Source organism: Poecilia reticulata, linkage group LG8, assembly GCF_000633615.1.
Source record: "Poecilia reticulata strain Guanapo linkage group LG8, Guppy_female_1.0+MT, whole genome shotgun sequence".
In the NCBI taxonomy this organism is placed as follows: Eukaryota; Metazoa; Chordata; class Actinopteri; order Cyprinodontiformes; family Poeciliidae; genus Poecilia; species Poecilia reticulata.
Window position 1 is genome coordinate 9,519,666 of NC_024338.1, and position 13,189 is coordinate 9,532,854.

The 13,189-nt window shown below is 35.5% G+C and overlaps 1 protein-coding gene across 1 annotated transcript in view; it reads right to left on the minus strand.

The window, feature by feature from the left end:
- Positions 1-5,983: 5,983 nt before the first annotated feature.
- Positions 5,984-13,189, minus strand: part of LOC103468609 (protein NLRC3-like) — a gene marked incomplete at its 3' end in the record, with an annotated part of 15,013 nt that continues 7,807 nt past the window's right edge. The window contains exons 5-11 of the mRNA XM_017306114.1: positions 12,194-12,373; positions 9,827-9,994; positions 8,505-8,678; positions 7,290-7,463; positions 7,010-7,183; positions 6,860-6,909; positions 5,984-6,498 (exon numbers count right to left, since the gene is read on the minus strand). Of these exons, the coding sequence (XP_017161603.1) occupies positions 5,984-6,498; positions 6,860-6,909; positions 7,010-7,183; positions 7,290-7,463; positions 8,505-8,678; positions 9,827-9,994; positions 12,194-12,373 (1,435 nt within the window). The remainder of the gene's footprint in view (positions 6,499-6,859; positions 6,910-7,009; positions 7,184-7,289; positions 7,464-8,504; positions 8,679-9,826; positions 9,995-12,193; positions 12,374-13,189) is intronic.

A 13,189-nucleotide genomic window follows, 5' to 3' on the forward strand; every position in this document is an offset into this window, starting at 1 on the left:
GCTGCTGCCATCTCTGGTGTTGAAGTTGTTGTTCGTGCTGTGTGTGTTTTTTTTTTTTTTTGCTTTTCCTTTTGGATGGAACCTTCTGGGTGGAATCAAATATTCATGACGGCAAAGAAAGGGAAGCATCAAACTCTACAAGCTCGCTCCCCACGCTGTGTGCACACGGTTGCCATGTGATAGAATCAAAATGAAATATGTTGAAGCGTACATGTGTATGGCTCACTTTTTTTCCTTTTCTTTTTTTTTTGAAGTGGTGAAGAATTGAAGTGGGAATTATGAGACATTTTTACATCCAGAAATAAACTACTGTTCTTCCATCCATTCATCTGTAAAAAACTAAATAAATAAATAAAAAAAAGTTTTTTTTCCCCATCGAAACTGAGGCATTTTTCCACTGTGCATTAGCTGTCAAGAAACTCCGCCCCCTTTTCTTATCTAGGCCCTTGTCTGTTTGCTCGAGGGGCCTAAAAAATTTAGGCTTTTACCTTCAGCAGTTACTTTTTGAAAGCTTGCTTTTTGAAATATTGATGTTTAATCTTGTTAAACAAGACTGCTCCATTAACATTCTTAAGAAAGATCACCTTTCGCTCTTCTTTTCCACCTTACCACCGATTCGAACCGGATTTTAGGAGCGAAAAGAACAATTCAATAGATTCATCAGAGTAAAAAATGTATAAACTGGGGTGAGAAGAAGTTCTGTAAATATGCATATTCCAGTCCGTGCAGCAGTTTTAAGTTAAGATTTAAAACAGATAGAAATAACTTGTATTTACAACTTCCATCTGAAAAGATAGAATTTAACTATACTTTATTTTAAAAGCTGAAGCAACAAAAGTAGAGTTTATGTCGTATCACTCTGAGTTTCACATTGAATAAGAAGCAAAACAACAGATTAGATCTTTTATCAGTATGTTTTTGTCTGAATTAAGAAAAAGTCCCAACAAGACTGTTTTGATACAGATGTTTAAACCGTTAAAAAAATTATCTACACTCCAATCAAAATGCTGTAATACATGTCATCTGCCAGCAGAAAGCAATAATATAAATTTTACTGCATTAAAAATACAAGAGGAATATTCAGAGCACGGTTTAAAGACATTAGGCTAGATAAGAGTAACCCAAAATAAATAAATAAATAATAGAAAAACACCTATTCTGTGTTTCTGTCATTGAGCTTACAGTTAAAGTTTAAAGGGAAAAAAGAGAAGACAAAGCAAAACAGACCTAAAAACTGCTTCACTGTAATTGAGTGCACGAGTAAAGTGGCTCACAACTGTAATTTACAAGCTTTTGTAACACTTTACAGACAAAAAATGTTTGTTTTGACACGTATTCTTGAATTTATTTACATCAGAGATGGCATGATATGTAGAAACCTTTTAGGATATTTCATGTTGTTCAAACAGGTTCTGTCTAAGTGATCTCTTGACTACAATGAGGGCCATGAAAAGTAGTAAAAGAGTAAAAAAGTAACATGGTTACTCACAGCTAATTTGTGAACTCAGGATATCTGCCTGACGTGGAAATATTTGATGATCTAAAACATTTCAGTGTACAAAACATGGGTCTATTCATTTTTAGAAAAATGTTTAAAAGTCTTACATTTTTGGTATGTAGAACTCAGTTTAGCCTGTGGACAGGAAGCCAGGCAGTGCAGAAAACGTCCACTATCGTGTGGACACGGCCTAATCTAACAAGATGCTTTAACAGTTGCATAGACTCCAAATAAAACTCCATTATGTCACAACATTTATTTCTCTGGCAGTCATTTTCCAAGTATTAAATGGTCTTTTTACGATGTGTATCTTCTGTAGTCTTTAGGGGGGAAATTATCTTTTTCAGCTCAGCAGGATTCTCTTTGTGTGCTTTGAACATTTAAACACTTATCCCACTTTTGAAAGCAAAAATGATAAAAAATAATAAAAAACTAGGACTAATGGAGAATCCCATGACTGACAATGCGACTTTAAAGTATCATGCAAGTTGCACTTTGACCACTTATACATTATTACGTTACTTTATTTGATGCTAATCATTAGGATAATTAATTATGTTTTTGTTATACACATTATTATTAAACACTAGGCAGTTCCAATTCTAATACTGAATAATCTGAAGGTCTACAGGGTCTCAGGGGAACTTTGGTTATTATTGTCATGTCCCTAACTTTTTAATCCCCTGAAACACTTCTACACCTTCACCTTTAAAACATATGGTGAGAAGCAAGATGGGAATATGAATAAATGATATGCAAAAATAGGGGGGACTCATGCGTGAAGGATTTGGTCTTGTCATTTTTAAAAGGCTTTAGCTCCATATATTTCATGCCGTGTGTGAGTGAGTGAGTGAGTGAGTGAGTGAGTGAGTGAGTGAGTGAGTGAGTGAGTGAGTGAGTGAGTGAGTGAGTGAGTGAGTGAGTGAGTGAGTGAGTGCTTCCTTTTAGCTTTCTGTATTTTTCTAATGTTAAATATAAAGTACAGATAAATGTATTTCATCACAAAAATCAAACAGGAGACTATGAACGTGCCTTTAGCTCAGATTTTAATTACTAAAGAGTTTATCTTTAGTGCATATTCTGTAAAATTGTTGTGTATATTCAGCAAATACATCTTTGATTACAGTTTTCCACACCTCCAGTAGACATTTAGGACATTGGAATGTCATATCCTTTAAAACATTGCCCTCTAGTGGTAGATGAATGSMTYACTGTTCAGAACAGGTGAGATTAGYTGAATGGTTTCTGTGTCGCATCTATTTTATGAATGTAGTCTGTGTAATGTTCACAAACGAAAAACTGTTTGTTCCTTTAAGACAGGGGTGTCCAAAATGTGACCCTGGGTATTTCGTAGCCTAACACAGTTTGCTGGCTGATTAGAATAGTAAGGGTATAAAAGCCAAACTGTGAAAAGAAATGCACATTTTGGAAATGCTTTACCTACAACTTTATAATCCATGATAATAGTAATTCCCTCATTATCTGACTGGACTTTGAAATGTTAGAAATGAAATTAATTGTATAGGTTTTGAAAAGCAAAGGTTTGAGGTACACCATTTTGGTCATGATGAAAGTAGTCAAAGAGATCATACCATTTCATTGTGTTTGACTTTTAACTTTAAGGTTGTTTTTAATAAAGCATTTGTGAGGCTTCTCATACCAGTCAGAGACCAAAGAAATAACCTAAAGAAAGTCTGTAAAACTATTGACAGTGGTGTCTTTGAAAGATTACTAGTAATTGTCATTGTTTTGACGCAAAATATGAATGATTGAATGAAGACTTCTTCTCATTTCTGTATGTTTATTATGAAAACAAAACTTGTACCCATTGCAAACTGCCTACACCTTAGAGAGATCTTCACTTGTAAAGCTATTTCTTCATGAATCTACTAAATGCCTGCCAAGCTGTTTTAAAATGATCAAGCTAAGTGTCAAAGAACATGACAGAAACGATTAAATGACCACAAACCAAAACTTAAAACTCAGAGCAAAAAAAAAAGTAAGATCCATGTTGAAGCTTTTACAATTTTCACCAATTTCATTTGTTTTTCCTCTCTGAACTGTGAAGGTCGGTTTGACTTTGTTAGTGAACGCAGAAGTTTTTCAAAAGTGGGTTCAGATCTCATAACACTTGTACAATATTTCATCATATATGCCACAACTTCTAAACTTCATAAATAATTGAGATGCAAGATTTCTGGACCTCAAGTTACCATCTATACTATAAAAGATAAAATGTTAAGATAAAATTCCTCTGAACTAAAACAAGTTTATATGTTTATGACAGATTTTGTTTAAAAAAAAAAGGTAATATAACTCCAACAGGAATGACTGAACATATAAGATACATACTAAGATGGATTTAGACACTGACATAGCTTCGGTATGTTTTTGTACCATATATTTTATCTCCCTCAGTCCAAAAGTTTAAAATCCCTTTACATTTATTCTTGTGCACAATAAATCTGCACAATGTGTAAAACCCCTGGTAATTAAAACACATATTGTTTTTAACTTTACCATTAAACCAAAAAAAAGAAAGAAATCACCGGTATCCCTGTATTCTTGTTAGTTTACAGACTCTTTGTTGTACACAGGAAACATATGGACTTGGTGTCTTACCTAAGTTGGCCTAACATTATAACATTATCTAGAACTCATTCTTTATTGGGATATATCACAAATTGTTGTTTTCAAACATATCATATTCTTTAATTCATAATGTCAGGCTGATGAAAAGCAGGTACTGTAATATTTTTTGATAGTTTTATCATTTTTAAGTTTTTTGCAGATGATGTTTTTTTTCTGAATTGAATGAGTGCACCATTATTTCCTGCTTAATTGTACAACCACAGACATCACTGTAAGAGAGGAAACAAAGAGATGTTGATGCATTCAAATGAAACAATGAGACAAACAGAGTTTTTTTCTACTTAGAGTCTATTTGTCACTTTGTGAGCTGAAAAAAACTAAGCAATTCCCCCAGGCAATGAAACTGTTATCACAAGAAAAGTAAAAGAAACTTATCATGAGACGATGTGATAGAACGGTAGTTCAGTTAAATTAGAAATGCAATCAAAGTTGTTTTTTTAGCAAAAAACAAAAATTAAAGAAGTAAAATGACCCCAGTCAGATTTTGCATATGTTACTTGAGGCGTAACAGAATTAAAGAGGCAGTTTAAGCCCACAATATAATCTTGTTTTTATTTATAAACCTTATACACACAATGCAGAGTACACTCTGGGGTCATCTGAGCTCAGCATGTTTCAACAAATTAAATATTAATAAATGGAAGTGTGTTTAACAACACACATTATTTAGAAAGCTGAGGCTTTGGGGCAAAGCAGAAAAACCTTCGCTTTATAGAACCTGAATAAAAGCATCCTTGTGCCGCCTTGTTTAATCCATTGTCTATTCCTCACATCAACCTTATTTAGTTCATTCTTTACTCAATTTCTGTTTTTTTATGCACATTGATCAGTTAGAAAAAAACCAGACTAGAGTGGTTCAGTAAAAGTTGTGCGTACCGTGTACAGGTGAGTCAATTCATCTGGAGACACTTCAAAGAAGGACAAAATACCTGCTGGCCAATCCAAATACACTCCAAGGCTCCGGGTTTTAAACCTTAAGTTTAAAGTTTTAAGTAGTTTAACAAACATTAAAGAGGTAATGTACGGTTTTCAACCAAATACGCTGTGTTCATCACAAATGTTCACAAAACTTTGTCAGTGTTCTGATAATGTTGAAAACTCACAATCTTGCAATTGCTGTGTTAACTAAGAAATGCAATTAAAATCACAGATGAATAACTTTGTTCACTGTTTTAATGACAATAAGTCATTAAAAAAACATGTTGCACTATGATCCTTCAATTGCTTCCCGTCCTTTTCTTCTTCATGGATTGCCAGCATCAGGTTGTTGATCATGTGACTCATGTGATGTGAAAGTGTTTCCATTGCAGTTTTGTGAAATACACTCATTTTCATATGGCCAAAAAAACACCACCTAATCCCAAGGCCTAAACTTTTTATTGAAGAAGTGGAGGGTTTGTTTTCTTTTAATATTTTGTTTCCATTAAGCAAATCGTTTTTCGAAATCTTAAATTGTGCAGCTGTATGTGTGTATAGGTGCACACCCGCACTTTGATTTCTCCATTTCTCCACAATTGTGTCAACTGAATACTTCATATTATCAATTTGAAAAGTATGTCTTACAAAGGCCCAATTGTTCTTCATTTGTTGATACTGCCAATTTCTAGCATAAAAAAAATTGAATAAAAAACTATGATAAAATGTACAAATGTTTAAAAAAAATTTGCAATACGTTATGTTTAAATTTAAACGTGGTTATGTTAGTTCGAAAAGACAGTTGCATTGTCCTAACCAAAACCCAATAACTCTTACATTGCATCATAAATCAGACTTGAAATGTATTTATTTATACATTTTTATCCCTCATTCATCTTTTGTTTACTTATATATTTTTTTTTCTTTTATGCAAACTGATCCAGAAGTCAGACCAAATCCAGGATGTAGGGGTTCAGTAAAAGTTGTATGTACAGTGTACAGATGCGTCACTGCATCACGAGAAACATCAAAAAATGATAAAACACCTGCCGGCCAATCCAGATATATCCCTATGCTGCATGTGTCCGACTTCAGAAATGTTTGACAATAATTATTGTGATAAAAACATCCGGTGGTATTCCATGACCACGCTTTTTCATTTCCTGCCAGAGAAATTTCACTGGAACAGTCTCCCTGCCTAGGAATACTTTTATACGCCACTCCCACATCAATGTCGGAGCTCATATAACACTCAGCCTCCCAGTAATGACGACCAGTCAGGCCTTCAATACAAAGCACTTGAGAAATGCCAAATCTGTCTGGATGATCAGGATATGAAAGCTCCTCATCGCAGTAACTTGCCATTTTGTTGTTTTTAGTCAACATGATAGCAGCTCCTGCTGTATTGGTGTCCAGTGTCAAGTCACAGGCATCTGCAATCAATATATAAATAACTATTAAGTGCTGCAGATGGTATGTACAGTTCAAACTTGAAGTTTACATACACTATACAATAAAGACATTTATGAATTCTTTCACACTGTCTGACATAAAATCAGAATAAACTTTTCCAGTATTAAGTCAATTAGGAATACCAAAATCTCTTTAATTTGCTAAATGTCAAAATAATGAGACCAAAAATTTCAAGGCAATTTTCATGACTTTGTTCTGTTAAGATTTTGCTAATTGATAATGACTGTATTTAGACCAATATTTGCAACTGCAAACATTTATTAAAAGTGMCACTATGTTCTACTTTAGATTTATCATTRCATGATAGAAATGTATGCTTACACTGCCTCAGCAGCTTCAGGTTAACCCAAAATTCTTCATTGTGGTCCACACTGACGACAGAAAGAAAACCAGAAGCACTGTCAGATACGCAAAGTATTCAAGAAAAAAACCCATTATGCCATAATTCAGCGCAACATTAAGCAAACATACTTGAGACATTCAAGTCTGCAGTGTGGATCCCTCTGTTTTTCAGATAGCATTTTAGCTCCATGATCTGTCAGGTGATTAAAGCTCAGGTCCAGCTCTCTGAGACAACAGTGGTCTGACATCAGAGCAGATGCAAGTGAGTAACATCCATCCTCTTTCACTTTGCAGAATGATAGCCTAGGAAATGAAAACCAGGTGTTTTAGAAGGTGGAAGCTAATTTCATCACAATAAAATGTTGCGTTGACAGGACTAGATGACTCGCTGCATTTTTTTAATACAAACCTTAGTTTTTCTAAAGTGCAGTTTGGTTTCACCAAAGCCTTGCACAGCTTCATTACTCCAGCATCATGTAGGTCATTGTAGCTCAGGTCCAACTCTCTCAAAGGAGAAGGTCTGGAGCTGAGAGCTGAAGCCAGTGTCTCACAGCCTTCTGCGGTGAGCTTGTTGTGACTAATCCTGAATGACAAATACACTTTATCACACAAAGTTATCTTTTAAAAAGGTTTTAGAGATCGACTCAACCACATACAGAGAGTAGCTAATTACTGATCAATTAACAACATTTAATTGGAAATGTAAACAGTAGAAAGTCAACAAGCATTGTTAAAACAAAAATCTATATGTATGTGTTTTGATAGTTATTTTGATTTTCTTATACCAGTATCACAAAGAATCTTCCGCTGGGTGCATGTTTACTGCTATGGTCTCTTTGCTCCGCTTAGCAATTAACTAGGAGAGAAATGGGCGTGATATGAAAAGGGAACAACGTTAGAGCTTTTGTTTGATTAAGTATTTAGGGTAAATAGTTGCTTGGGGACTCGCTGTTTTTTCTCTGATAATGCACATAATACTTTAAGAGCAGGACAGATGTAGAAAGCCTCTTAGCACATAGACTCTTGCTCTTGTTCTTGTGGTTTGCCATTTTTAGAATGGCAATATTACAATCTATGTAAACTTAACTTAATATAGTAAACCATTTGCCCTACAAACTAAATATTAATATTATCACTTGTTGTATATAAACAATCTGAAAAATGTGATGTGAATATATATTCAGCCATTTATACTCTAATTGTATCTTAAATCCAATGACTTTTAAAAGTGCAGCAATTTTAAAAGTATGTAGTTCAAACTTGGCATAAATAGAGATAATCTGTATCCCAATCCTCTTTGTCAAAAACTTCAGTGGACCAACAATAAAACAAGTTTGACACAGCTGTTTCAGATGCAACTCAAACTTTCCCAGCAGTTGTTGTCATTGTATGTTAATTGAGCTATGATCTAGGTGCTACATTTATATTAATTACGTATCTCAAATAAAAAAATAAAAGAACATACTGCATTATATAGCTTAATTGTGTGCAAACCACCTTACTTATAGATTTTTCATGGCGTCACCATCTTATCAGCATATTCGATTGTGTTAATCAGATGTATATAAACTGTGTGAATGTGACTGACACTTTGAAATGTGTGTTGTAAGTGTTCAGATATTACCTCAGTGTTTCCAGTTTACAGCTATCACTCATCAGTCCAGCTGACAGGATCTCCATTTCTGAGTCTTTGAAATTTGTATAACTCAGCTCCAGCTCTTGCAGGTTGGAGGAGTGGGATGAGAATGAAGTCGCCATCTCCTTGCAGATCTCAGTAATGTTAGAGTTTTGATTTAGTCTTCGGAGAGAAAACAAGATGATACTGATTTGACACACAAATTGCTGATGTCATCAATTTCAGCCATTCACATATAATAATTCAAACCAACTGGCCAGTCAGTGTTACAATATGTACCAAAAAATGTCTAGGGTGTAGCAGTAAAGTAGAGTTTTAATTGTGACAACATATGATGAAGTGTTCAGCATTTATCCCTCAAAATTGCTGATTTCATGAAAGCCGCCAGACTGATAAACGTAAATAATTCTCATAATATTTAGTGTTTGATATAATGCTTGAGGTTGTAAGATGTTTCACACGTTGTCACAAAGATTATATTTACCGTATTTTCACCACTGTAGGGCACACTAGATTATAAGGCGCACTGTTAATGAATGGTTTATTTTCTATCTTTTTCATAATTTTTTCATAATGCCACCGTAATATAAGGCACATTAGGCAAAACAAAATAGTCAGATAAGTCAAGTCAGTCATAGCACAGTACATACTTACTGTGCTTCCTCCATGACACTCCTGTCTACGGTAGCTGTAATGCAACTAAAGCATTTCGACAGAGGACCGTGTACAAAACTTTGAAAAAAAATCACTTTGAGGTCAGTAAGCACAACCAGAATTAATTCATATTAATTCACTAGTAGGGACTGTTTTACCTCAGAACAAAGTGCTCCGGATTAAAAGGCACATTGTCTTTTTGATAAAACTAAAAGTTTTTGAGTGTGCCCTTTAGTCCGGAAAATACGGTAAGTAATTTCTCCTCCCCTTTATGTTTCACAGTGACCTGAAAGACTCACTTGTAGCTGTGTAACCAGGTTCTAGGTAGGGAGAAATTAAAAAGGTTTTGATCTGGGAATTTGGATAAGGTAGATTTTTATTTTCATTAAAAAGTTGACTTTCTCTATTGAAAACAATTAAGTGAACAGGTGTGAATAATAAAAATGTCAACTATTTTTTTTCTCAGTTACTATGTTTCCGCTATTTAAATTTGCTTGATCTGAAACATTTAGGCATCTCATAAAACACTATATGTATAGCACTATTGGATTAGATTTTATGTTTGTTTTTTTTTTTTTACTGGAACTTCTCAAAAGCAATGAAGAACATTTTATTTCAGGTTTAATCTTCAGCAACATTTGAAACCAGACACGGACCTGAGCTTCTCCAGCTTTCTGCAACGTAGTGCATCAGCGATCACAGTGAGTAATGAGTCCATCAGTATGTTTTCACTCAGCTCCAACTCCCTTAGATTTGAGATCATTGGCTTTAAAGCTGATGCCAGATTTCTGGGTGACTCCTCTGATAGTCCAGTCGCTGAGAGGCTGCAAACATGAAATTGAAGCACATTATTTTAGACTTCTTTTGATCATTTTTAAAACAAGTTGTGATTTCAAAAGAGAGCTAATCACATAACAAATGCATTTTTAAGGGGGTAAAAGAAAAACAATTCCTCCATCTATCCATCAATCCATTTTCTTAACTAATTATTTTCACAACCTGGTTCTAATTACCTAGTCGTAATATGCACAATGCATTTATGTTCACTATTTTGTATTTGTAATTTAATAAAAACAAATCAACTCACAACTAATGTGTCCCAGTCTCTTTTTCAATGGCCAAAGGAACACACGTTTTCAATTGGGTTGATGATCAGTTCACACAATTCGACTGCATCCAGATCCACCATAAAAAAATTTCAGACATGTTTGATTGACAGGTTACGTCAGTTTTCCTCAGATACTTGCAGACACCAGTGTGCACTCTCTCTCAGTAACATATTTCTTTTGCCTAGTCCCCTTGCAGACTGACCACAACTAGTACAGGCTGAAGCTAGCTTTTCTCGACTTGGAATAGGGCAGGAGTCACCAACACGGTGTCTGCGGGTACCTGGTCACCCGAGAGGACATTGTCAGTCACTCACAGAGCAAGTTCTAAAAGTAGCAATTGTCATCAGGGAACACTGTCAAAAAATATATTTAATTAAATGATTTTACATTGAAGTAATATTTGTTTGCATGTAGAATTTAAATAGAATTAAGTTATACAAGCATTTAAAATAAATTGGTTTATGTATAAAACATAGTAATTTTTTCTAGGGTTAAAGTTCAGAATTATGCACAGTTGCAGGAGCACCTCAGGATATCATCGGAGGGCTGTAGTGCCTGCAACTGTACAGGTGTAACCCACTCGACGTACTTTGAGATTTTTCTTGAAACAAGAAAAGAATGGTTTTGGAATTTTTTGAATTATTTAACCCTCTTTAGTATTAACAAAATTGTGGAAAAAATAAAAAGTTATTTTGTGTTAGATCATCTTGTACGTCTGCGTGAGTCTGTGGGAGTGGGCACATCCAAAGCCTAAATGTTACTGGTTGGTTTAATTTTGTGTATTTGGCAGCTTGGCACTTTTTCTGTAAGCTAAAAATGAATGAGCAAAGTTTGAACCCTCCCATAGTTGTAAGAGCGGTCGTGTGGACACCGCCTGAGCTTTTTACCGAGTGCACAGTTCTGGTGGGTCGCTGGCTTATGAGCGTTTTTTGTGGTTTCACAAATTGAAGACCGGGTCACCCGGTTGAACAACCATGACATCTGCCTCTCTTCTTTACCGTTGTGTTAAGACTGCACTGCTGCAACAATCCATACTCTCAGTCACACTTAGAATCACACAGAAGAGCTTCAAAAGAGAATCAAACTTGAAACTCTGTGAACAAAGAACTTCTGATCACATAATAATGATTAACCATATCTGCCATGGTAAATCATTACTGATAACTGTTGTGAGTAGTCCTGAATATTAATATGACCAGACTGCATGTAATCATATATATATATATATGTAAATGAATTATTGTTATAAAGGTTGAGCCAAGAAAATGTATGTCTGTATCAAACAAGTAGCCCTTCGTGTTACTGTGTACCCATGAAGTAGCTCCCAGGCTCAAAAAGGTTGGTGACTAAAATTGGGCAAAGAAATTGTGTACTGTGGCCCCAGAATAAGTTTTGGGCTGTAGTTCACAACCAGAAAAAAGTGGAGTGTTCTTTCCGGGTCTGGGATCAATGTTTGCCTCAAGTAAAGGAGCACAATTTTATATGACTTAAGAATAAAGGAAAGATACATTTGGAGATGCATAAATACATTGGGGCCTTATTTGTAGTTAGTACGGACAGCATATGGGTACTACTTTGTACTTTGGTCAGATGTGTTTAAGAAAGAGCTAAGGCTAAAAGCAAAATTCTCAATGGATCAGTTTACATGCATTTGAAAAGGGATGTGGGTCTTCCTCCTTGAGAGATTTTCTACATCTCCATAAGCAGAAAATAACATATCTAGATGAATAGATGAGTTTTGTAATACTCCCCAATCTCAAGCAATATTATTCAACTAGTAAAGGTAAAAAAGCAATGACAAAAAAAGGATAACAGGGAGTGGTACTCCTGTAAAACTGTAGAGATTAATACATTTATTAAATTACTTGCATAACTTTAGATAAAACAAACAAACAATATATTAGTCACACTCACCTGAGACTGAAAACCTCTAATTTGCACTCTGCATTTTTCAGTCCTTCAATGAAGATTTCAAATGCATTACCCCCAAGTCTATTTTTCGTCAGATCTAGTTCCGTCAGAGGAGATTGAGGACTCCGCAAAGCAGATGAGATTACTTCACACAGAGCAGAGTTGAGATAAACACCTGAGATTCTGAAGAAAATAAGAGTCAGTGTGTTAGGATAAGATGTTTAAGTGATTGTGTACAGGGTTTCCCCCAGAAAACTTGTTAAGCAATGATGGTTGGGGCRCCGAGACGGTCCACCGGCAGTTCATTGTGTTTTTGTATTAAAAGATGCTAAGTTGACAAGAAATGTAAAAATATTACTGGGTAAAATATGTTACGGAAAGATATTGCCAGTGAAATGCTATTTAAATCCACAACTAGGAGACTTCCGGTGGTGCCATGTTCTGAGACGGTTGCATTGGGTGGAGGCTCCCGTGAGATTGATGATTAATTGGAAAATTATACAACTTTATGGCTACCCCCCTGAGAGAAACTGCAAATAAGAAGRCGATGCCGACAAGAAATACAGTAGGTAAGCAGCAAAATGACCAAAAAGAGCCAAAAGAGAAGAAAGAWCCGCAGCAGACTAGCAACGCAGCTAGCGAGGGAAGGAAAGCTAATGAAGCTAATGATACGATAACCGAAGTTCTGCGTGAGCTAAAGGAGTTGAGGAAAGAAAACCARAATGCTTTTGCTGAAACAAAAGCCGCCCTAACAAGACTGGAAATAACAGTAGGAGACTTGAAAGAGCGCACGGACAAGCTGGAGCAACGTTTGGAGGAAGCAGAGAATAGGACCGGCGCGACGGAAGAGGTTAGCCAGAGAAATGAGAGRGTGCTTCGGTACATGCTGAGACGTGAGGCTTCACTCACTAACCAGTGGGACGACCTCCAGAACCGTATGCGTCGTAACAATCTCAGAATCTATCAAGTTCCGGAGGGAAGCGAGAAACAAGACATGGC